Source organism: Mizuhopecten yessoensis, unplaced genomic scaffold (genome assembly GCF_002113885.1).
Source record: "Mizuhopecten yessoensis strain PY_sf001 unplaced genomic scaffold, ASM211388v2 scaffold9651, whole genome shotgun sequence".
Classification (NCBI taxonomy): Eukaryota; Metazoa; Mollusca; class Bivalvia; order Pectinida; family Pectinidae; genus Mizuhopecten; species Mizuhopecten yessoensis.
This window is the reverse complement of record NW_018408154.1, coordinates 2,319,620-2,347,021: the sequence shown is the minus strand read 5'-3', so window position 1 is coordinate 2,347,021 and position 27,402 is coordinate 2,319,620. Positions and strand designations below refer to the sequence as shown.

The 27,402-nt window shown below is 34.9% G+C and overlaps 1 protein-coding gene across 2 annotated transcripts in view; it reads right to left on the bottom strand.

Moving 5' to 3' along the window:
- LOC110458596 (atrial natriuretic peptide receptor 2-like) overlaps positions 1 to 9,036 on the bottom strand; it is a 43,520-nt gene extending 34,484 nt beyond the window's left edge. Inside the window, exons 1-2 of one of the 2 annotated variants that reach the window (XM_021510367.1) lie at positions 8,807 to 9,036; positions 5,922 to 6,910 (exon numbers count right to left, since the gene is read on the bottom strand). In XM_021510367.1, the coding sequence (XP_021366042.1) occupies positions 5,922 to 6,228 (307 nt within the window). In that variant the 5' untranslated portion in view covers positions 6,229 to 6,910; positions 8,807 to 9,036. Of the gene's footprint in view, positions 1 to 5,921; positions 6,911 to 7,280; positions 7,319 to 8,806 lie in introns of those variants that run through there. The other variant, XM_021510368.1, reaches the window with a different exon arrangement.
- Between the last annotated feature and the right edge of the window lie 18,366 nt (positions 9,037 to 27,402).

Below are 27,402 nucleotides of genomic sequence, written 5' to 3'. Positions count from 1 at the left end.
GCATGTAGTAGAAGATCAATGCAGATGGTACGACGTCGTGATTAAGGATATGGTATTACGTTGTGTTCTTAGGACAGAGTACGCTACGTTTTAGCATAGATCTCACGGTGAGTATTGGTAGGAAACCTTACCAAACATTTACCATCATTTGACCTTTTGATGGAGAGTGTGAAGGAAAATACATTATTGTACAATGTGCATGTATGTTGGAGTCTAGGAATTTCGACCCTAGGTTGAATACACCAATAAATAGAATAACATTTGATAAACTCATTTCTGTCTTAGAACAAACAATCGTGTGTTATGCTGGATACACTGATATGGGGTATAAAGTACGGAGCTGGAAGAACTCATTTTGACATAAATGTGAAGGTATACAAACGGAAACTCTTACTATTTTATAGGCGTGTTCCATTGAAAGATACCAATTTATTGCCAAATTTAGAATGACCTTTAAAATCATGAACACCTAAAAGTATTTCGATGATATGCATAATGTGAACTTGGCATTGAGTACATGCACAATGATCCCGTAGAGTCGATTATAGAGCAAACCAGTCCACAGTCCACAGATTCACAACTAAAAGTAGACGTTATACAGCCATCGAACCCACAGTCAACGGAGATTCCACAAATTCACAACTTAAGTTAGACGTTACACTGCCCACCACCACACAGAAATGGCAGTTACGAGACGACAGCGTGGGATCGATAACGTCATCGACATTTAAAACAAAACCAACAGACACGCGTATTTAGTATTAACACAAGGAATATAACGGTCAGGAGTGTCTTAATTTACCCTTACATGTCAGGTGCAACCCGTTAATATTACTTTGAGTGATTCCCACAAATCACGATTACGATTTCCCCCAGTAAACTTATATCGGGAAAGATAACATGCAACATGCATTGGAATGAACAGTTTCATTCTTTGATGTATAGCAGTGGATTGTTTTTTGTCCAATTAGTATCACGTGTTCTATCCATTACAAAGAAACCAGAGCTGTTTGTTTCCCATCAATAATCATGTGTGCAGGTTGTCGTATTAATCTCTCCCAACAAATACGTACAGGAACCGTCGATTTTCATTAATAACACGACGTGCCCTTTGATAATAATAAGACCCTACACAGCATTTAATCTGATTTAGGATATGATGCACAATCACTTGTACTAACATGTGATGATTCATTATTGAATTGAGATTTTATCACACGAAACCTGCATGTCCGATACACTTAGTTTCGTATCTTGTCTGCTAAATAACTGTATATTACAAACAAATAAGACAGTAGGTAATGGCTTTATTTCTCCATGTAATTAAATAACTAATACAATTTCAGAGTACACAAGTTCGAACATTTTAATTTATAATCTAACTCGACTTATAAATACGAATGTAAGCGTATTAAATTGATGAAAATATAGGGATAACTCATAAAAATAAAAAAGGTAGAACTTGAAATCCCTCGAATTTTTAAATGAGTATCCCATTAATTCTATCGCAGCAGAGAAAGGTAATTACTCACAGTATTCTACAATGTATCACAGGTTACAATTGTAACACGAAGGGCTTTACAATTTCCTGTAATGTAATATCTTCAGTATAACAAAGGATTATTGAATCTTCTGGTATGTAACTTGTGATAATAAAAGTCATATATATAACATAGGATTGATGTACCATCTACAAAGTGACTTGTGATTACAACAGTCATTGTATAACATAGGTTTACTATATCTTCTACGATGTAACTTGTGATTACTACAGTCATTATATAACATAGGATTACTATATCTTCTACGATGTAACTTGTAATTACTACAGTCATTGTATAACATAGGATTGATATACCTTCTACGATGTAACTTGTGATTACTACAGTCATTGCATCACATAGGATTACTATATCTTCTACGATGTAACTTGTGATTACTACAGTCATTGTATCACATAGGATTACTATAACTTCTACGATGTAACTTGTGATTACTACAGTCATTGTATCACATAGGATTACTATAACTTCTACGATGTAACTTGTGATTACTACAGTCATTGTATCACATAGGATTACTATAACTTCTACGATGTAACTTGTGATTACTACAGTCATTGTATCACATAGGATTACTATAACTTCTACGATGTAACTTGTGATTACTACAGTCATTGTATCACATAGGATTACTATAACTTCTACGATGTAACTTGTGATTACTACAGTCATTGTATCACATAGGATTACTATAACTTCTACGATGTAACTTGTGATTACTACAGTCATTGTATCACATAGGATTACTATAACTTCTACGATGTAACTTGTGATTACTACAGTCATTGTATCACATAGGATTACTATAACTTCTACGATGTAACTTGTGATTACTACAGTCATTGTATCACATAGGATTACTATAACTTCTACGATGTAACTTGTGATTACTACAGTCATTGTATCACATAGGATTACTATAACTTCTACGATGTAACTTGTGATTACTACAGTCATTGTATCACATAGGATTACTATAACTTCTACGATGTAACTTGTGATTACTACAGTCATTGTATCACATAGGATTACTATAACTTCTACGATGTAACTTGTGATTACTACAGTCATTGTATCACATAGGATTACTATAACTTCTACGATGTAACTTGTGATTACTACAGTCATTGTATCACATAGGATTACTATAACTTCTACGATGTAACTTGTGATTACTACAGTCATTGTATCACATAGGATTACTATAACTTCTACGATGTAACTTGTGATTACTACAGTCATTGTATCACATAGGATTACTATAACTTCTACGATGTAACTTGTGATTACTACAGTCATTGTATCACATAGGATTACTATAACTTCTACGATGTAACTTGTGATTACTACAGTCATTGTATCACATAGGATTACTATAACTTCTACGATGTAACTTGTGATTACTACAGTCATTGTATCACATAGGATTACTATAACTTCTACGATGTAACTTGTGATTACTACAGTCATTGTATCACATAGGATTACTATAACTTCTACGATGTAACTTGTGATTACTACAGTCATTGTATCACATAGGATTACTATAACTTCTACGATGTAACTTGTGATTACTACAGTCATTGTATCACATAGGATTACTATAACTTCTACGATGTAACTTGTGATTACTACAGTCATTGTATCACATAGGATTACTATAACTTCTACGATGTAACTTGTGATTACTACAGTCATTGTATCACATAGGATTACTATAACTTCTACGATGTAACTTGTGATTACTACAGTCATTGTATCACATAGGATTACTATAACTTCTACGATGTAACTTGTGATTACTACAGTCATTGTATCACATAGGATTACTATAACTTCTACGATGTAACTTGTGATTACTACAGTCATTGTATCACATAGGATTACTATAACTTCTACGATGTAACTTGTGATTACTACAGTCATTGTATCACATAGGATTACTATAACTTCTACGATGTAACTTGTGATTACTACAGTCATTGTATCACATAGGATTACTATAACTTCTACGATGTAACTTGTGATTACTACAGTCATTGTATCACATAGGATTACTATAACTTCTACGATGTAACTTGTGATTACTACAGTCATTGTATCACATAGGATTACTATAACTTCTACGATGTAACTTGTGATTACTACAGTCATTGTATCACATAGGATTACTATAACTTCTACGATGTAACTTGTGATTACTACAGTCATTGTATCACATAGGATTACTATAACTTCTACGATGTAACTTGTGATTACTACAGTCATTGTATCACATAGGATTACTATAACTTCTACGATGTAACTTGTGATTACTACAGTCATTGTATCACATAGGATTACTATAACTTCTACGATGTAACTTGTGATTACTACAGTCATTGTATCACATAGGATTACTATAACTTCTACGATGTAACTTGTGATTACTACAGTCATTGTATCACATAGGATTACTATAACTTCTACGATGTAACTTGTGATTACTACAGTCATTGTATCACATAGGATTACTATAACTTCTACGATGTAACTTGTGATTACTACAGTCATTGTATCACATAGGATTACTATAACTTCTACGATGTAACTTGTGATTACTACAGTCATTGTATCACATAGGATTACTATAACTTCTACAATGTAACTTGTGATTACTACAGTCATTGTATCACATAGGATTACTATAACTTCTACGATGTAACTTGTGATTAATACAGTCATTGTATAACATAGGATTACTATAACTTCTACGATATAACTTGTGATTACTACAGTCATTGTATTACATAGGATTACTATATCTTCTACATTGTAACTTGTGATTACTACAGTCATTGTATTACATAGGATTACTATAACTTCTACGATGTAACTTGTGATTACTACAGTCATTGTATTACATAGGATTAATATATTTCAGTCATTGTATCACATAGTATTGATATACCTTCTACAAAGTAACTTGTGATTACTACAGTCATTGTATTACATAGGATCAATATATTTCAGTCATTGTATCACATAGTATTGATATCCCTTCTACAAAGTAACTTGTGATTACTACAGTCATTGTATGACATAGGATTACTATAACTTCTACAAAGTAACTTGTGATTACTACAGTCATTGTATTACATAGGATTACTATAACTTCTACGATGTAACTTGTGATTACTACAGTCATTGTATTACATAGGATCAATATATTTCAGTCATTGTATCACATAGTATTGATATACCTTCTACAATGTTAACTGTGGTGTCTAACGTATTCCTATTACAAAGATTTGGTAAATATTCTACAATGTTACTTATGATTACTACAGTCATTGTATGACATACGATTAATATATCATCTGCAATGTAACTTTTAATTTCTAAAGTCACATAACAAAGATTACAAAATCTTCTCCAATGTTACTTGTGACTACTTAAGTCTTCTATTATAAATTTGATTAGTAAATCTTCTTCTTTAGAGTCTTTGTAATGTAACATGTTATAACCAACTTTTTAGCAATGATTTGTTGACCAATTATGTACTGTAAAAGTCCCCTCTTAGTGGTAGTAATATTATCTCGCTTAATATACCTGAGATATGTAATTGTAACTATGAATGTAAAAGAACGCGAATTCGTGGCGCTTGTGATATACAAGCTGCTGTCGAATCATGGGAAATTGAGGGCGCTAATATAGGTACGTTTGAAATGTTAGAGCCAATGAACTGATATCATAAACCAAACAGGTTACTAGATATAGTGGTTTTGGTGTACTTAATCAATAATCACCTGATGTATATACCTACTTACTACCCACTATTTTCAAACGTCATCAAATGGTTTAAAGTAAAGCCAAGTTTTACCGCTAGATCAATGTAGGATAGTCTGACTGACACTAACAATACGAGGAGATAGATATCATATCTTTCTACAAAGCCATTTCATTGATCTAAAATAATTTTTGGAATCCCTGCTGATCCACATGGCAGGTTTGCCTGAATACTGGAATATTGGTTGATCTAGGTGTCTTATCCAGCTAAACATGTATCCTTACAGCTACAGTGATAAATCTGGATTTCAACATTGCTTTTAATTGTTATTTAAAGTAGGGAGCATTTCAGTATGGAGATTAGAACATTTCTGAAGAAGGACGCATTATATTTCCAGGTTTCCTAAATCAGTTAAAATATTAATTTAAACATTTATTTACATTATTTTTTGCAGACTTTTGTTAAGTAAGGGGAAATAAAATAAATATTTACTCGCATTTTCCTCTAGATTTCCAATTAGTAACATCGAGGTTGGTATATCAAGTGTTTTTAGTTATACATTGTATGAAAACATAAGTATCTTCCCTTACCTTCCTGTCCACAAGCCGGCCCAATGATGACGTCGACATGTTTGCTAATGTTAGCCGTGCCGGCCAGAGCGAGGCTGTTTAGACAAAACGTGTCAATGAACGTGTAATGCACGACCTGGCCGGTTACCTTGATGTCTTGGAGAGCCGCCTGAAAGGCTCCGGATGACGTTTGGAAGCTGGGTATCCCATAATTATACACATCCTTGGGCATTAACAGACCGATCCTTAGCGAAGACAATTCTCCAAAATTGCACAAAACAATAAGTAGACAATGAAAAAGACTCATTTTAACACAAAGTGTCACCATTAAGTTGAACCGCGTACCCTTTATCTAGGTTGTGTCAGTCGTAGTTTGGCCATCGATCGTACGGAGGGTGCTTTGATCAAGGAGGTATTCGTATCCTGAGGATAGTTCACAAATACAAAGCGTCCAAAAAAGTACGAAGGATACACTGCTATCTCGTTAGCACCTCAGACACTGATGACTTCTAAAGAGTCGACTGGTGGTAATGCTTGGTGTAACACTGGAACATTGCATTCAGAACGTGTTGGATAATTGCCCCATTTGTTATTTTAGTAATTCAGTGTTATTCCTTGAGAATAAAAAATATTCCAGTTGACATTTTAAATTCTAATTTAATTTCTTTACTGTCTTCAATGTTTATACAACACGCATCCTTTCACAATAATCAACGAAGAGTTAAGATATAAACACAGTACATATTAGTTGACACATATAAACCCCGGAGGGATGGTTCACGCGCGTATTTGTAAACAAGTGTAGATTGTACCTTGGCCCCCGTCCTGGAGGAGCCTGACGAGTTACCCATGGGTTGGTCTGTGACGCAGTGTATTTAAGGCTTCCTGTTGTCTTATTACTAGGACTCGAGAGGGTACAGAGATAGCCCCAGCTGTCAATCACACTTAGAATCACTGAACAGATAAATCCCTCACGTACCCGCATGACTTGTATCTCCCGCCGTCCACACCTGCAATTACAATAGCTTGACGTCACTGCAGTTGACGGTGAAACAACATAAAACTCAATATTAAGACAATTATACAGGGTAACATTGCTTTTTTCGAATCATGATATAATCTATTGAGCCACTGATGACTCTAAAAGCATGTTTGACCATTAATGACGTTACGATATGGTTAATACTAAACTTTTAAACGATATTTGTATTTGTTTTAAAGTACAGAAATAAACAAAAGTACCGAAATAAATTCTTCGCCAAAGCACTTTGAAGGAGTTCTTGGAGTGATTATGTACGGTAAGTCGAGAAATCAATGGCGTTAATGCTATAAAATAAGCAATCATGGTTGGAACTGATTGCTGATTTCGCCTAAACTAACCGTGATCTCAGAAATCAAGAAAGCACTTTCCAATCAAGTCCCATTCACTGTGGCTTCAGATGGGCAAACGACTTAAGGTTCGACATCACTGTTACTGATATTAGCAACGCACCTCCCTGCTACACATATTTAATTCTGCCAAGCTCGTTCAATTAATCGTGTTCAGTGTTTAATCTTCAAATGTATGTTAATACTTTCTGGACGTTTTCACATCAATAACTTTAATATAAACGACCGCCTTTGTCCGTCACTTCTGTACAATTAAATGATATTTCCATCAGTAATAACGAATAAGTTATACATTTAATACATCATTGCTGGACACGCCTGATGGAGACGTTGACATCCCCTCTCGATATGGGAGTGATGGCGTTGTATCGGTGATACGTCACTGCTGCAGCGGAAACACTTCACAAAAGTAGCCAGATTGGCATTCAAAGGAACTGGCGTGCCCTCCACTCACCCTCGACTTTATTGCACTTATACAGTCATATTGTTGTGCTATCCTTTCCTAACATCGGTGCCGACCTCTCCGTCTGTCTCTGCACGACGATAGCTCCATATCCTCCTATCTTGGTATTGTGGCAAACGTAATTTGCTTTTATTCTATTACTGTATATATATATTACTACATTCAATTTACAGAAGCTTGGGCAGGTCATGTTAATTCACACCGTGTATTCCCTAGGAACAGTACTTCTCAGAATGAGCCAATCGTCAGCGAATAGAACTAAAGGCTAGTAAACGTACCGTTTCTAAAAAGAAAGAGATGTGTTTTATCGAGACCAAAAAAATCTGAGTTTTTAGTGTATAATAATTTAATGGTTTAAATAAAAGGATAGAAAGTATTAGCGATTATTTTTATTTATTGATTCATTTAAGATAGTGAACAGAGTAGAAACAATGCTTATACAGTGTATACAACATTCGTTTTACACATATTTGGGTAATGTACATTTACAATGAGAAGGTTGATAACGATTTAACCCCATGTTCACATTCTCTAAACCATGACCTTCAATTTAATTATTAGGGCCGCCTACATCGTACGCATTGCTTTCGCCATACATATCGGTCCCTGACGGCTTGGCTGCGATAACCTACCAGAGAAGGTGCCTGATGGCGGCTGGTTTCTGTAGGAGAGTATGGCACTTCCCTCGTTATCAACGTTCAAGTTTTGTATCGAGTCTTCCAAACAATGCAGCTAACATTCAATAAACAAGTTCGTAAACATTATTCAAAATATTAAAACGGCAAACAACCGTTGGAAGTTCCGAAATGCAACTCTCCGAACAAACAAAGTTACATAATCGGATATTGTCAGTTTTATTACAAGTAATCTTTAGTTATGTCGGTTTCTGAGTGACGTTTGAGAATTTTGATTACGTGTTTTAACAAAACGATTTCTTTGTTGAAACAATAGCATTTATAGTTTCTGGTTGTTTAGTGCTATAATTTACTAGCAGTGGCATTACGTTTTATTAAGCGCTGTGGTATGAGTAGGTTAATGTAATATGGTCACTTACACAAGGGTCCTAGCGGTCCATTCGCTCCAGTGTACACATCCAGAAGTTTCAACACATTATCCAATATCGGTACAACTCTCTATAACATTACTCACATTTAACGTATTCCGAACGACACAGCTTCCTGGTGCTAACCATGCAATGCCTGTATACATACTTAACGATTTCCTTAGGAGATAATGTGTAGGTGTTTGACTTTTCTGCTTGTCAAATTGTTGGGTAGCCTATGCGCTACTGTTTCTCTGATCACGTCTGTATACCAATTTTATCGGCCATCATATAAACAAAACAGTCTTTTCATACATAACGTGTATCCAATCAGTCAACAGCCAGCTCTTTTATCGGCATTAATCTAGTTTAATTTTGCCTTTTAACTTTGTGTTGTATATTAAAGAGCCAGGTAAATGCTTTCTATAGCGAGCGTCTGTAGACACCAGGTGTTATATAGTATACACTCAAGCTTTTAGGTGAAGGAAGGTCTCGCCATACACTGGACCTCTAAAGGTAATCTGGACATTTAAATCAAGCTTATCACATCAATGTGTACGGTCAGTCTGGTGCTACTGATCGCTAATATGTAATTTCTCCGGATAATTCTCATGTACATCATGACGTTTACATAAATCTGCTTCACAAAATCTCTTAAAATGTCAACTTTGCGTCTTCAATGTTCAAAAAGTCTGAAGTCTGTAGTTATTAGCTTAGCTATTTTTACTTTTTTTTAAACATCAAAAAAGAGAAAGCAATAGCTATTTACGTTGTTAGTGTCTGGCGTGAGGTTTACAACCTATCCTGAGTTAGGTAGTCCTACTCAGTAGAATAACCCCGATCTTGTATAATGTTCATTTACAGTAGTAATATAGTGTTATATAACTTTGTAGCAGTGTTCCTCTCTAGTGTCGTATATCCTTGTTGTAGCAATCCACCTAAGTCTTATATTACTTTGTAGTAGTATTCCTCTCTAGTGTCGTATTTCTTTGTTGTAGCAATCCACCTAAGTCTTATATTACTTTGTAGTAGTATTCCTCTCTAGTGTCGTATTTCTTTGTTGTAGCAATCCACCTAAGTCTTATATTACTTTGTAGTAGTATTCCTCTCTAGTGTCGTATTTCTTTGTTGTAGCAATCCACCTAAGTCTTATATTACTTTGTAGTAGTATTCCTCTCTAGTGTCGTATTTCTTTGTTGTAGCAATCCACCTAAGTCTTATATTACTTTGTAGTAGTATTCCTCTCTAGTGTCGTATTTCTTTGTTGTAGCAATCCACCTAAGTCTTATATTACTTTGTAGTAGTATTCCTCTCTAGTGTCGTATTTCTTTGTTGTAGCAATCCACCTAAGTCTTATATTACTTTGTAGTAGTATTCCTCTCTAGTGTCGTATTTCTTTGTTGTAGCAATCCACCTAAGTCTTATATTACTTTGTAGTAGTATTCCTCTCTAGTGTCGTATTTCTTTGTTGTAGCAATCCACCTAAGTCTTATATTACTTTGTAGTAGTATTCCTCTCTAGTGTCGTATTTCTTTGTTGTAGCAATCCACCTAAGTCTTATATTACTTTGTAGTAGTATTCCTCTCTAGTGTCGTATTTCTTTGTTGTAGCAATCCACCTAAGTCTTATATTACTTTGTAGTAGTATTCCTCTCTAGTGTCGTATTTCTTTGTTGTAGCAATCCACCTAAGTCTTATATTACTTTGTAGTAGTATTCCTCTCTAGTGTCGTATTTCTTTGTTGTAGCAATCCACCTAAGTCTTATATTACTTTGTAGTAGTATTCCTCTCTAGTGTCGTATTTCTTTGTTGTAGCAATCCACCTAAGTCTTATATTACTTTGTAGTAGTATTCCTCTCTAGTGTCGTATTTCTTTGTTGTAGCAATCCACCTAAGTCTTATATTACTTTGTAGTAGTATTCCTCTCTAGTGTCGTATTTCTTTGTTGTAGCAATCCACCTAAGTCTTATATTACTTTGTAGTAGTATTCCTCTCTAGTGTCGTATTTCTTTGTTGTAGCAATCCACCTAAGTCTTATATTACTTTGTAGTAGTATTCCTCTCTAGTGTCGTATTTCTTTGTTGTAGCAATCCACCTAAGTCTTATATTACTTTGTAGTAGTATTCCTCTCTAGTGTCGTATTTCTTTGTTGTAGCAATCCACCTAAGTCTTATATTACTTTGTAGTAGTATTCCTCTCTAGTGTCGTATTTCTTTGTTGTAGCAATCCACCTAAGTCTTATATTACTTTGTAGTAGTATTCCTCTCTAGTGTCGTATTTCTTTGTTGTAGCAATCCACCTAAGTCTTATATTACTTTGTAGTAGTATTCCTCTCTAGTGTCGTATTTCTTTGTTGTAGCAATCCACCTAAGTCTTATATTACTTTGTAGTAGTATTCCTCTCTAGTGTCGTATTTCTTTGTTGTAGCAATCCACCTAAGTCTTATATTACTTTGTAGTAGTATTCCTCTCTAGTGTCGTATTTCTTTGTTGTAGCAATCCACCTAAGTCTTATATTACTTTGTAGTAGTATTCCTCTCTAGTGTCGTATTTCTTTGTTGTAGCAATCCACCTAAGTCTTATATTACTTTGTAGTAGTATTCCTCTCTAGTGTCGTATTTCTTTGTTGTAGCAATCCACCTAAGTCTTATATTACTTTGTAGTAGTATTCCTCTCTAGTGTCGTATTTCTTTGTTGTAGCAATCCACCTAAGTCTTATATTACTTTGTAGTAGTATTCCTCTCTAGTGTCGTATTTCTTTGTTGTAGCAATCCACCTAAGTCTTATATTACTTTGTAGTAGTATTCCTCTCTAGTGTCGTATTTCTTTGTTGTAGCAATCCACCTAAGTCTTATATTACTTTGTAGTAGTATTCCTCTCTAGTGTCGTATTTCTTTGTTGTAGCAATCCACCTAAGTCTTATATTACTTTGTAGTAGTATTCCTCTCTAGTGTCGTATTTCTTTGTTGTAGCAATCCACCTAAGTCTTATATTACTTTGTAGTAGTATTCCTCTCTAGTGTCGTATTTCTTTGTTGTAGCAATCCACCTAAGTCTTATATTACTTTGTAGTAGTATTCCTCTCTAGTGTCGTATTTCTTTGTTGTAGCAATCCACCTAAGTCTTATATTACTTTGTAGTAGTATTCCTCTCTAGTGTCGTATTTCTTTGTTGTAGCAATCCACCTAAGTCTTATATTACTTTGTAGTAGTATTCCTCTCTAGTGTCGTATTTCTTTGTTGTAGCAATCCACCTAAGTCTTATATTACTTTGTAGTAGTATTCCTCTCTAGTGTCGTATTTCTTTGTTGTAGCAATCCACCTAAGTCTTATATTACTTTGTAGTAGTATTCCTCTCTAGTGTCGTATTTCTTTGTTGTAGCAATCCACCTAAGTCTTATATTACTTTGTAGTAGTATTCCTCTCTAGTGTCGTATTTCTTTGTTGTAGCAATCCACCTAAGTCTTATATTACTTTGTAGTAGTATTCCTCTCTAGTGTCGTATTTCTTTGTTGTAGCAATCCACCTAAGTCTTATATTACTTTGTAGTAGTATTCCTCTCTAGTGTCGTATTTCTTTGTTGTAGCAATCCACCTAAGTCTTATATTACTTTGTAGTAGTATTCCTCTCTAGTGTCGTATTTCTTTGTTGTAGCAATCCACCTAAGTCTTATATTACTTTGTAGTAGTATTCCTCTCTAGTGTCGTATTTCTTTGTTGTAGCAATCCACCTAAGTCTTATATTACTTTGTAGTAGTATTCCTCTCTAGTGTCGTATTTCTTTGTTGTAGCAATCCACCTAAGTCTTATATTACTTTGTAGTAGTATTCCTCTCTAGTGTCGTATTTCTTTGTTGTAGCAATCCACCTAAGTCTTATATTACTTTGTAGTAGTATTCCTCTCTAGTGTCGTATTTCTTTGTTGTAGCAATCCACCTAAGTCTTATATTACTTTGTAGTAGTATTCCTCTCTAGTGTCGTATTTCTTTGTTGTAGCAATCCACCTAAGTCTTATATTACTTTGTAGTAGTATTCCTCTCTAGTGTCGTATTTCTTTGTTGTAGCAATCCACCTAAGTCTTATATTACTTTGTAGTAGTGTTCCTCTCTAGTGTCGTATTTCTTTGTTGTAGCAATCCACCTAAGTCTTATATTACTTTGTAGTAGTATTCCTCTCTAGTGTCGTATTTCTTTGTTGTAGCAATCCACCTAAGTCTTATATAACTTTGTAGCAGTGTTCCTCTCTAGTGTCGTATTTCTTTGTTGTAGCAATCCACCTAAGTCTTATATTACTTTGTAGTATATTCCTCTCTTGTGTCGTATTTCTTAGAAGTAATAATTCACTCTGATGTCGTGTTATTTTTATCAGCAGCATTCACGACGAATGTTTACCACAAAAATCCAGAATAGTCAGTGATGCAGTAAGAAATCTTCGTAATTTTATCAGACTTGACAGTTAAATTTTATATAGTATTATAACACGATTATAGACTATATCCCTAAATAACATAACACACCTTCATAGTCGAACTGGAAATTCATGTTAACGGCATCGGAGAAGGCTGAGCTACTCTGTGTTGTCCCCTGATCTATTCCTGCTGTCTGCCCTCCAGCCTAACGATTGTTGATAATGTCAACCCCTCACTTACAGTTCAGTCCTGCCGGAGTAAATCAAATCGCTCTCCCCCAGCAGTGGCAGGAGAACTCCTATCTGTTTTATCTGACCCGTGCGATCGCATTCTAGACTTTAACAGTGGAGTATGTCGGAAGTATACGTTATCATGCTCAATACTTTGCAATAGTATTGTTTACTAATTTGCCTAGCGTAGAATAACACTGGCTTATTTTAGTGGATTTTATCATGAACGATTATTTTTATTCAGACAGGCATTATATATTGTTAAATTACAGAAAATACTTAAATCACTTAAAATCTGCATGAGGGAAAATGCCAAAACATTGGCTTCTTTGTTATAACGAACATGCTTTATCAGGTTTATAATGAGGCTAGTAGTATTTCGTTTCCCTAACACGACAAATATGTATACAAACATTGTCATCTTCATTATCAGCGCGAATCAGGCCAAGTATACAGTGTAGTATTCAAATATATTTATGATTTATAAAATTTAATGCAGACCCGTAATTGGTCTGTGTCACGCGTGTAGTAGTCGTTCGTCCTTATCAATATACAATGGCAGATCTTAATACCGCTATGTGGTGGCGTGTGAAGGTAGAGTCTGTATGCCAGACATAATCAAATACTTTTCGATTCATCATACCATACCGTGACTGCAATACCAACCATACACAATCATCTATCTGAAGTCCTATATTTCATATCAAAACTTTGCATTGATGGTTTGTCTCCTAGCAACCAATGCCCTCCTCGTACGCCTGATGCATAGCAATATGTCGAAACCTTAAAAAGTCATTTTTAGTGTACTATCTTCCATTCGAACAGATACTGACAATTGATATTTATAAATGAATGGGGAAATACTGATACCGTATTGCATTTTTATGAAATATAGATACATTATTTGCATATTCATATTAATGTTGACGGATTTGATTTTAAAGTGAGATTATAAATATAAGGAATTTTGTTATATTGTATTTTTCTATTTAAATTTGAATTGCTGTTAAGAGAAACGGCAGGTCACGATAGTGACGCCACTTCCATTCTAACGTCACAATACTCTTTGTCAAATGCAGTTTTCTCCCTACATTGTTGTTCGCCCGTCGAATGACGGGATGTATTATATTATCATGCAGGCGGGCGGGCGGGTGGTGCGAGCGGTGTCAGGACGATATCTCGAGTAGTTTTTGATAACAACAATTATTGGACCTTAATTTATGGAGTTATTGCCCTTTATTCATTTGTCCAAACAGTGTCCGCTCCATATCTTGAGTAGTTTTCAATGGATTGAATTCAAACTACATAGGAAGGTTTATTACCATGATACCTCGGACAAGTTCGATAACCGAAAATTATCGGACCGTAATTTACGCAGTCACGGCCCTTTATTCATTTGCCAAAACAGTGTCCGCTCAATATATCAAGTAGTTTTCAACGGATTAACTTCAAACTTCATAGGAAGGTTCATTGCAATAATAGCCCGGACACGTTTGATAATTCAATTTATGACGGGCGTAGTATGTTCCGCTTTCGCGGTACCCTTGTTATACAGTATATTTAGTTTAAGAATAAAAATAAACTTAAGTTTCTATTGTAACAATTAGGGACTTTTTTGGTAAATATATGGTTCTATGGACCATATAACCATACATTCACCTCAACAACAGACAATAATTAATAAATATGGTTTAAACATATAATTGTATTGCCTATATTATCGACATAAGGACTGTTTGGATTTGCATATAGTATTTAAACTGTTGGGATTTTTTTTCTTCTAAACTAGAAACATCTGCACCCTTAAGATTTTAACACTGTCTAAATTAGCACATAACAATTGTGAGAATTTTGTGATATGTTCTAAATTTGAGATATTAAGACTATATGGGTTTTGTTCACAACGTATTACAACCAACACCTTTGAACCATAATGGAGGTGGTCATGAAAGTTGGGGTCGTCATGTAATCATGCTCCTTAATTATTGGTATTGCAAATGTTAGGAGTAGTTTTACACAAAAATTCTAATTAGACGCGTGCCAAAGTGTGTCTTCTTACTTTATCGGACCATCCAAAGCGGAGTACAAAGTAGGATATGTTTATAATTTGCTAATGTTTTTAAATCAATTTTTTCACATGTTTGAATATTATCCTGCCGAAAAGACCATTATTGTAGATTAACGTATTGTACATTTTCTCCAATGGCATTGTATGTGACAATAATGTTCCAGAACAAATATAACGAGACCAACACATCAATACGTAACGTGACAAGATCATGGTAGTTTCTTATTGTCTCGAAATAATCAGTATACAATATTGGATTGAATATATCAATCAGTACTTTATCTACAGAGTAAATTAGAAAATAAATACACCACAATTTCAATTGGATATTGGAAGACACCTCAACAAAAGAGAATACAGCATACACTTTAAACAAACCGGATGTTTAATCTTGTCCATCGAAAGTATACATATGTTTGACAGTTGTCTTGATTCACCAGCTAACCAGCAATGTTGGTAGGTTAACGTCAATCTTAGACCAAATAAACACAATATTATCGTTGTAGACAATTAAATATCGTATTCTTAGAACAGACTCGGTCTTACCAAGCTATATATGATATATATAATTCGGAAGCAGGTGAAGAGGAAATATAGCTGAAATAATGCCGTTATGTTGGCAGTACATTGTGAAATAAGAAACCATTTTTATCTATTTTTATCATTCATTGGATGGATAGTATTGCTACTTATAAAAAGGCGACAAGACAGGAGGAGTGTTGAAGATAGAAGAATGTTTTTGTATAACTGCGACTTTTTAGAGTGGGATATATATTTTGCTACATTCTCCATCGTATCATGACATTAAAGAAGAATTTCATCAAGGTTATTACCAATTATTATCAAAATATCATCATAATTGATATTGTTTTCTTTTCTTGCACATCTCATCATCAGCCCAATTGTTGCTTTAGCATCAGTGCAAATCCTGCCAACTTAGTTTTGATCAATAATTCTTCTTCTATTTTTTGAATGAATCACAGACAATTTACAGAATTTTTTATGCATGGACAGTTTATAGACAATAAATATATAAGAACATGTTCATATGTAGTTTACTTTATAGTATTTACATAGGTAGTTATATCATAGATAGCTTCTATAAAACTAGAGCAAGCGTAAACTCACCATAGGTCATAGTGTTGCTCAAACTAGAATCTGTGTTAGATTCATAATACACGAATCAACAGTTTTAGCAGTGGTGTATGTCAGAACGTCTGCCCGACTCTCATAGTCGTCGACCTCTTCCATCAGGATGTTGAAATTAAGCTACGAGTTGAGTTGTTTAATGGTGCTTCTTAGTATATTAGGACTGTGACAACTAAATCTCGAAGCTTGTTGTCACAAACAAGGGTGTGGTCCCCCGTAGTGATATATACTTAGCAAGACCAAGTAGGCAGACTGATTATATAGTTGTTCTACCAATATAACCTGCTGTGGTGGGTGATGCTTACACTCTTTATACGGTTTGTTATTTATATATTTGTACGTTATGGTAGGTGAACTATCATGTTTAAATAATGGTGTACTATTGTTTCCTGTCCCTTGTTAACAAACTTGAGTTGTGGTATTGTTGAACGTTTGGCGTATGTGGGAGAGTATTGCCCTTGAGCTCATCCAACATGCTTTTGAGGGGAGAAAATAAAATGAAAAATTTAGTGCGAATAAGATACATAATACATTTTTTTTAGCAAACTCATGTCCTATTATGTAACAACAATGTAAGGCCACGGTAAGCAGTTATTACATTAATATACAGTATGTACAACAATGACTAGAAAAATCATTTTATCATACAAGCCTTACGGAGCTGCAGTGCCAAACGGTGGAGCACAGTCTTCATCACACTGTCTACGGTAAAAGTAGGATGACTCTTCAGAGAGTTGAAACGTTTTGCTAATATACGGATCTTCGTTGATATAATTATTGGATGATTAACCCTCTCACCACTGTAGACTATAATGGACTCGTCAGGAGGAATGTATGGTAGAGTCTATTCAAGTTACCTACATTTGTAGGGGTTAAAGGGTTAAATAGATTAGAGTGTTGATAGAGATGTATGTTACAATTGTTAATGATCGATTGTCTGACTTTCATTGGTGAAATCAATGCTTTACTATCGTGATCCACTTATTTTAATTTACTACGATTTCTTTCGTTTGTGAAATATGGACGATATCTGTAGGTTTCATAATTTTAGGTTCAGAACTTTGTAGGTTGTACATGTATGCGCCTTCCACATTATAATTGTGATGTGTTAAAGCTACTTATGAAGTATTTATGCTTCATTTGTTAGAGATATCTCCCAATGGAAGTTACATTGACTTGTATAATACATCTGGGTTTTTTACGTCAGAATTAATTAATAAAGATCAAACTAACTATATCGTTGATTTTTGTTAAGATAACACTGCTGATTTTTCCACAATTAATACTTTGTGCTGTTTGAGATAATTTAATAAAGATTGTGAATTGCAGGTGTTGTCGAGTTATGTTTGAACGAATGTAATACGACAATATGTACGTTCATGAGCGCTGACATCGTGTCGGTACTATATAGGCACTTCGATGTCTATGTATTATAATCGATCTTGAGTTCCAGAAACATGTTTAAATATTTGAAAGTTAACATTTTACAAATACAGAATAGTATGATATTAGCCAGACGTCTGCGCTAAAGAGAGTAAGAAGCAGAATAGTATGATATTAACGAGACGTCTGCGCTAAAGAGGGTAAGAAACAGAATAGTATGATATTAACCAGACGTCAGCGATAAAGAGGGTAAGAAGCAGAATACTATGATATTAACCAGACGTCTGCGCTAAAGAGGTTAAGAAGCAGAATAGTATGATATTAGCCAGACGTCTGCGCTAAAGAGGTTAAGAAGCAGAGTAGTATGATATTAACCAGACGTCTGCGCTAAAGAGGGTAAGAAACAGAATAGTATGATATTAACCAGACGTCTGCGCTAAAGAGGGTAAGAAACAGAATAGTATGATATTAGCCAGACGTCTGCGCTAAAGAGGGTATGAAGCAGAATAGTATGATATTAGCCGGACGTCTGCGCTAAAGAGGTAAAGAAGCAGAATAGTATGATATTAACCAGACGTCTGCGCTAAAGAGGGTAAGAAGCAGAATACTATGATATTAACCAGACATCTGCGCTAAAGAGGTTAAGAAACAGAATAGTATGATATTAACCAGACATCTGCGCCAAAGAGGGTAAAAAGCAGAATAGTATGATATTAAGCAGACGTCTGCGCTTAAGAGGGTAAGAAGCAGAATAGTTTAATATCAACCAGACGTCTGCGCTATAGAGGTAAAGAAGCAGAATAATATAATATCAACCAGACGTCAGCGCTAAAGAGGGTAAGAAACAGAAAAGTATGATATTAACCAGACGGCTGCGCTAAAGGGGGTAGGAAACAGAAAAGGATGATATTAAGCAGACGTCAGCGCTAAAGAGGATAAGAAGCAGAATATCACATTGTACTAAGTTTGGTATACTGTCCCTATTACATTGTACTAAAAGTATGATATTAAGCAGACGTCAGCGCTAAAGAGGGTAAGAAGCAGAATACTACGATACTAACCAGACGTCTGTGCTAAAGAGGGTAAGAAACAGAATAGTATGATATTAAGCAGACGTCAGCGCTAAAGAGGATAAGAAGCAGAATACTATGATATTAACCAGACGTCTGCGCTAAAGAGGGTAAGAAACAGACATTGGAGTAATGTACGGTAGCCTTACGTGTAATTGTCTACGTAGAAATGTTTACTGAACCATTTATTATGTTAACACTAAAGTGCCGTTTGACTGATCAATCTGAAAACTAATGCAGACCCTGTCTGCATCGACTTTGACCAAACGACCAAACAATTTGATTCATATGGAGGTTTTGGTCGCCTTGAGTTGTGGCACGATTCATAATATACACACTTTACTAATTAATTTGAAATTTACCAGTACTCTTCTAAATGTTTGAAATTCATAAATTAAGAGTTTCTAGGCACTTCCCCTCCTGTTTCAGCAATAGTTCAGATCTGTGTGGATTTCCAACTTGTTGGCCCTTTAGTACCACCGAAAGTCAAAGCTAGATGGACGGAGCAGCTGTAGGACGAAGTTCAATTCATTTTTGGCATACTGTACCTATTACATTGTACTAAGTTTGGTATATTGTACCTATTACATTGTACTAAGTTTGGTATACTGTACCTATTACATTGTACTACGTTTGGTATACTGTATCTATTACATTGTACTAAGTTTGGTATACTGTACCTATCACATTGTACTAAGTTTGGTATACTGTCCCTATTACATTGTACTAAGTTTGGTACACTGTACCTATCACATTGTACTAAGTTTGGTATACTGTCCCTATTACATTGTACTAAGTTTGGTATCCTGTACCTATTACATTGTACTAAGTTTTGTATACTGTACCTATTACATTGTACCAAGTTTGGCATGCTGTACCTATTACATTGTACTAGGTTTGGAATACTGTACCTATTTCATTGTACTAAGTTTGGTATACTATACCTATTACATTGTACTAAGTTTGGCATGCTGTACCTATTACATTGTACTAAGTTTGGTATACTGTACCTATCACATTGTACTAAGTTTGGTATACTGTACCTATTATATTGTACTAAGTTTGGCATGCTGTACCTATTACATTGTACTAGGTTTGGTATACTGTACCTATTTCATTGTACTAAGTTTGGTATACTGTACCTATTACATTGTACTTAGTTTGGCATCCTGTATCTATTACATTGTACTAGGTTTGGTATCCTGTACCTATTGCATTGTACTAAGTTTGGTATGCGGTATCTATTACATTGTACTAGGTACAGTATACCAAACTCAGTACAATGTAACAGGTTCAGTATACCAAACTTAGTACCATGTAATAGGTACAGTATAGCAAACTTAGTACAATGAAATAGGTACAGTATACCAAACCTAGTACACTGGAATAGGTACAGTATGCCAAACTTAGTACAATGTACTAGATACAGTATGCCACACTTAGTACAATGTAATAGAATCAGTATGCCAAAGTTAGTACAATGTAATAGGTAAAGCATGCCAAACTTAGTACCTATTACATTGTACTACGTTTGGTATACTGTACCTATTACATTGTACTAAGTTTGGTATACTGTATATATTACATTGTACTACGTTTGGTATACTGTACCTATTACATTGTACTTAGTTTGGCATACTGTATCTATTACATTGTACTAAGTTTGGTATACGGTATCTATTACATTGTACTAAGTTTGGTATACTGTATCTATTACATAGTACTAAGTTTGGTATACGGTATCTATTACATTGTACTAATTTTGGCATACTGTACCTATTGCATTGTATTACGTTTGGAATACTGTACCTATTCAATTGTACTAAGTTTGGTACACTGTACCTATTACATTGTTCTTAGTTTGGCATACTGTATCTATTACATTGTGCTAAGTTTGGTATACGGTATCTATTACATTGTACTAGGTTTGGTATACTGTACCTATTACATTGGACTAAGTTTGGTATACTTTATCTATTACATTGTACTAAATTTTGTATGCTGTACCTATTACATTGTACTAAGTTTGGCATACTGTACCTATTACATTGTATTACGTTTGGTATACTGTACCTATTACATTGTACTAAGTTTGGCATACTGTATCTATTACATTGTACTAAGTTTGGTATACTGTACCTATTACATTATACTAATTTTGGCATACTGTACCTATTACTAAGTGTTAAAAATGCAAATGCCTGTGGTTGGGTGTTACGTTCATATGACAAAGAATGGCGGCTGGTCGGCACGTTTTACGTTTCTCAGTATGTGTGTTTGTATATTGCCATCGCTTTGTTGATAGCATACATTAATTCAGTATAATCTTAGACGTATGTATATATTTGTATTTTCTATGAAACTGAAAAATAATGTTAATATTTACATTATGGTAAATATCTTCACTCCAATACCTAATGCCGACAAATAATGTTAATATTTACAGTATGGTAAATATCTTCACTCCATTAACTAATGCCCACAAATAATGTTAATATTTACATTAAGGTAAATATCTTCACTCCATTAACTAAGGCCGACAAATAATGTTAATATTTACAGTATGGTAAATATCTTCACTCCATTAACTAAGGCCGACAAATAATGTTAATATTTACATTACGGTAAATATCTTCACTCCATTAACTAATGCCGATAAAGAATGTTAATATTTACATTATGGTAAATATCTTCGCTTCATTAACTAATGCCGACAAATAATGTTAAGACTTACATTATGGTAAATATCTTCACTCCAATACCTAATGCCGACAAATAATGTTAATATTTACATTATAGTAAATATCTTCACTCCATTAACTAAGGCCGACAAATAATGTTAATATTTACAGTATGGTAAATATCTTCACTCCATTAACTAATGCCCACAAATAATGTTAATATTTACATTATAGTAAATATCTTCACTCCATTAACTAAGGCCGACAAATAATGTTAATATTTACAGTATGGTAAATATCTTCACTCCATTAACTAAGGCCGACAAATAATGTTAATATTTACAGTATGGTAAATATCTTCACTCCATTAACTAAGGCCGACAAATAATGTTAATATTTACATTATTGTAAATATCTTCACTCCATTAACTAAGGCCGACAAATAATGTTAATATTTACAGTATGGTAAATATCTTCACTCCATTAACTAATGCCGACAGATAATGTTAATATTTACATTATTGTAAATATCTTCACTCCATTAACTAAGGCCGACAAATAATGTTAATATTTACAGTATGGTAAATATCTTCACTCCATTAACTAAGGCCGACAAATAATGTTAATATTTACAGTATGGTAAATATCTTCACTCCATTAACTAAGGCCGACAAATAATGTTAATATTTACAGTATGGTAAATATCTTCACTCCATTAACTAATGCCCACAAATAATGTTAATATTTACATTAAGGTAAATATCTTCACTCCATTAACTAATGCCCACAAATAATGTTAATATTTACATTACGGTAAATATCTTCACTCCATTAACTAATGCCCACAAATAATGTTAATATTTACATTATTGTAAATATCTTCACTCCATTAACTAAGGCCGACAAATAATGTTAATATTTACATTATGGTAAATATCTTCACTCCATTAACTAATGCCGACAAATAATGAACTATTCGATGCGGTTGATAGATAACTGCGTGTTATCAAGGCAAAATATTGAGTGATTAATATCAAAATATACTGGTATGTATTATGTCACGCAAAGCGTAATTTATTTCATTACTATACATATCAGTATGCGGGTGTGGGTTATTTTAAGTTTTTTTGATAGATTGCACATTTGTTCGGAACGAAAAAAATCATGAGACGGTGTTTTTATTTCAGTCGAGACTGTCCTTCACAAATTATCAGTCTATAAAATTATGAACAAATAGAACTCAAAGATAAGATGGCAACTCTTAGTTCAAGACATTAAAGGCGATATCATACACAACTCAATGGCTAAGGTGACAACGTACAGTTAATGGTTAAAGTCCTGGTACGAATGAACAACACAATGGCTAGCATGAAAATGTTTAGTTAAAGCTATGATAGGCACGGATATATCAAACGCATTGCCTAAAATGAAAATCTCACTTACAATTATTGTGGGCGTGAACGAATAGAACACAATTGCAACTTGACCGACGTTATAGTCGTGATTGGAATAGAAAAACAATGTTTAGGTAAAGCCGCTGGATGGATAGAACAAAAAGACTAAAGTGAAAATCTTTACATTTCGGTTATAATAAAGGTGAATAGACAGAACACAGTGACTTACATGACAACGTTAAGCTGAAATATGGTAGGCGTGAATAACTAAAACAAAAACTGACACGTCAACTTTTATTTAAAGTCATGGTAGGCGTGAATACACAACATATCGGCTAACACGGCAACTTTAAGCTAAAAAGATTGTAGGCGTGAAAAAAACGTAATGTTTAGCTTAAGTCGTGATATCTATTGAACGGATAGAACACAAAGATTAACACGACATCCTTAAACATCATGGTAGGCGTGAATAGACAGCACACATTGGCGTACCTAACACAACCTTTCGGTCACGCCAGACATAGGTCAACATGTCTTATACAAGAAACCATCGTTGTGTCCTTGGTAGGAGTGTGTGTGTGCAAAGGCGTGGCCGAATGGACGCCTGCACGTGCTTATCTTAGTCCACTATCTAGTACATCATTAAATCGTAGTCGTATATTTTTAGAACTGACGTAGAGAATGCTGGTCCTTCTATTTTCTGCATTGGTAAGACGCGGGTTCGAACATATGTCAGTACAAACTGAGGAACCTATCAAAACATCGTTGGTAAGACTTGTGAAGGGCAAGTTGTGTAGGAGAGAAAAGCAGAAAGTAGCCTTGGACAATTGAATTGATGCTGTAAATAGTGTGTTGCCCTCCACAGATCTTCTAAAAGGCGTATCGAAACATTCCCAATACCATTGTATGGTCTGCTTTCAAAGCAAACTCTAACTACATTTACACTAGTGTATATACTTCTATTGTTTCAACGTGTATTACCATTATCACTAGGTCAGTTAGCTTTGATTCCCCTCTGTAAATGATAAATGCATAGTGGTTGGGAAAAAACCCTGGTTGAACATCGTTAAGTAATAAGTAAGAAACCTACTAGACTAAACCTAAAATAGGCGGCTAATTAAATTTATGTTCTGGTAAGATGTTTTCGTATGTTTCCACTATGTTTACATGTGTAGAACAAACAGGCGGACAAAGTCGTCAATCAATTTGCCCAAAGCCAGCAGCCGGTACAGACAAACGTCCAGAAATAGACAATTACTTCAGATTTCAGAGAACCATTAAACTTAGGTAAAGCTTTCTCTCCATACACATCGATCTCCGTCCTGTCGTTCCAAGTGTTGCTAACCTCAGCCAATATTTTATTGTACCATTTTAGATTGCTCCCCCCCCCCCCCCCCCCCCCCCCTCTCCACTGTTTGATAACAAATGCATTCTATTGTTCTTTAGTTGTTAATAAAGAAACTGCATGTACATGTCCGTTTTATGCACACTAATGCAAATCTTACCTAGGCATGTTTCAATGGTTGTACATTAAGTACACCATACTTCTGACGACCATAGCCATGGTACTTGGCTTTTTCTCCGACCCTCTAGGGTACTATCATAGAGCATTGTCGAATTATTATTCTTGTCCCGTTACCATTGTCAATATGTTCTTGGAGGGTTCATGATATCTAAACATGTGCACAATGCATGCATGACATGCGTGTCTACACAACAATGCTAGCAGGTCTCAGGCACATCAAGGCCGGATCGATGATGTAAAAGCCGTGCGTTATCACTGTACTCAATTACAGGTCGGTGTATACTTATCAAGGAACATGTGTAAGTATGCTTGTGGTATTATTGCCGAGTCTGGGCCGCTGCTTAATCGTAACATCGACGTGTCAATCAAATATTGGTCAGAACAGCCAAAAGGCATCAGTTCAGTGTGTCCTTGTAAATTGTCGCTGTGTTATTTTTTGCCTTGTTTGTAGACACTCTTGAACATTTTACCCTCGTGTGTTGACGCTGTGGTTAATTTAACAAACGTTCTTTGTTTTCATGATTTTGAATTTGTGCTATATAACTGCTACACAGTAGATATATTGATTTCTATTTTGGTCAGGTAATGAATGATAACTCAAGTTGAACTCGGGTAAATTGATCGTGCTCAGCCGAAGCAATCAAATAACAACAATGTTTTGTTTTGTTTTTTAATGGTCCATATCTATCCTAAAAATGTCTGATTAGCGGATACAAAGTTCATATTTAAAAAAAAAAGTATATTATCATGTGATTAGTACAACACAAAGGAGCAGCCTGAAAGGTATTGGCTATGGGTCAGGGACATAGTTCTACCTTTAGTCAATCACAATGGGCCAGGTAATAGTTTTACCTTTAGTAAATCACAATGGGCCGGGGGCATTGTTCTTCCTTTAATAAATCACAATGGACCAGGGACATAGTTCTACCTTTAGTAAATCACAATGGGTCAGGTACATAGTTCTACCTTTAGTAAATTACAATGGGCCAGGTAATAGTTTTACCTTTAGTAAATCACAATGGGCCGGCGACATTGTTCTACCTTTAGTAAATCACAATGGACCAGGGACATAGTTCTACCTTTAGTAAATCACATTAGGTCGGGGACATAGTTCTACCTTTGGAAAATCACAATGGACCGAGAACATAGTTCTACCTTTAGTAAATCACAATGGGCCAGGGACATAGTTCTACCTTTAGTAAACCACATTAGGTCGGGGACATAGTTCTACCTGTAATAAATCAAAATGGGCCAGGGCCATAGTTCTACCTTTAGTAAATTACATTAATTCGGGGACATAGTTCTACCTTTAGTAAATCACATTAGGTTGGGGACATAGTTCTACCTTAATAAATCACAATGGACCAGTGACATAGTTCTACCTTTAGTAAATCATATTAGGCCGGCGACATTGTTCTACCTTTAGTAAATCATTTTAGGCCGGCGATATAGTTCTACCTGTAATAAATCAAAATGGGCCAGGGCCATAGTTCTACCTTTAGTAAATTACATTAATTCGGGGACATAGTTCTACCTTTAGTAAATCACAATGGGCGAGGGACATAGTTCTACCTTTAGTAACTCACATTAGGTCGGGGACATAGTTCTACCTTAATAAATCACAATGGACCAGTGACATAGTTCTACCTTTAGTAAATCATATTAGGCCGGCGACATTGTTCTACCTTTAGTAAATCATTTTAGGCCGGCGATATAGTTCTACCTGTAATAAATCAAAATGGGCCAGGGCCATAGTTCTACCTTTAGTAAATTACATTAATTCGGGGACATAGTTCTACCTTTAGTAAATCACAATGGGCGAGGGACATAGTTCTACCTTTAGTAACTCACATTAGGTCGGGGACATAGTTCTACCTTAATAAATCACAATGGACCAGTGACATAGTTCTACCTTTAGTAAATCATATTAGGCCGGCGACATTGTTCTACCTTTAGTAAATCATTTTAGGCCGGCGATATAGTTCTACCTGTAATAAATCAAAATGGGCCAGGGCCATAGTTCTACCTTTAGTAAATTACATTAATTCGGGGACATAGTTCTACCTTTAGTAAATCACAATGGGCGAGGGACATAGTTCTACCTTTAGTAACTCACATTAGGTCGGGGACATAGTTCTACCTTAATAAATCACAATGGACCAGTGACATAGTTCTACCTTTAGTAAATCATATTAGGCCGGCGACATTGTTCTACCTTTAGTAAATCATTTTAGGCCGGCGATATAGTTCTACCTGTAATAAATCAAAATGGGCCAGGGCCATAGTTCTACCTTTAGTAAATTACATTAATTCGGGGACATAGTTCTACCTTTAGTAAATCACAATGGGCCAGGTACATAGTTCTAGCTTTAGTAAATCACATTACGCCGGGGACATAGTTCTACCTTAAGTAAATCACAATGGGCCAGGTACATAGTTCTACCTTTAGTAAATCACAATGGACCAGTGACATTGTTCTACCTTTAGTAAATCACATTAGGCCGGGGACATAGTTCTACCTTTAGTAAATCATATTAGGCCGGTGACATAGTTCTACCTTCAGTAAATCACATTAGGTCGGGGACATAGTTCTACCTTTAGTAAATCACAATGGGCCAGGGACATAGTTCTACCTTTAGTAAACCACATTAGGTCGGGGACATAGTTCTACCTTTAATCAATCAAAATGGGCCAGGGACATAGTTC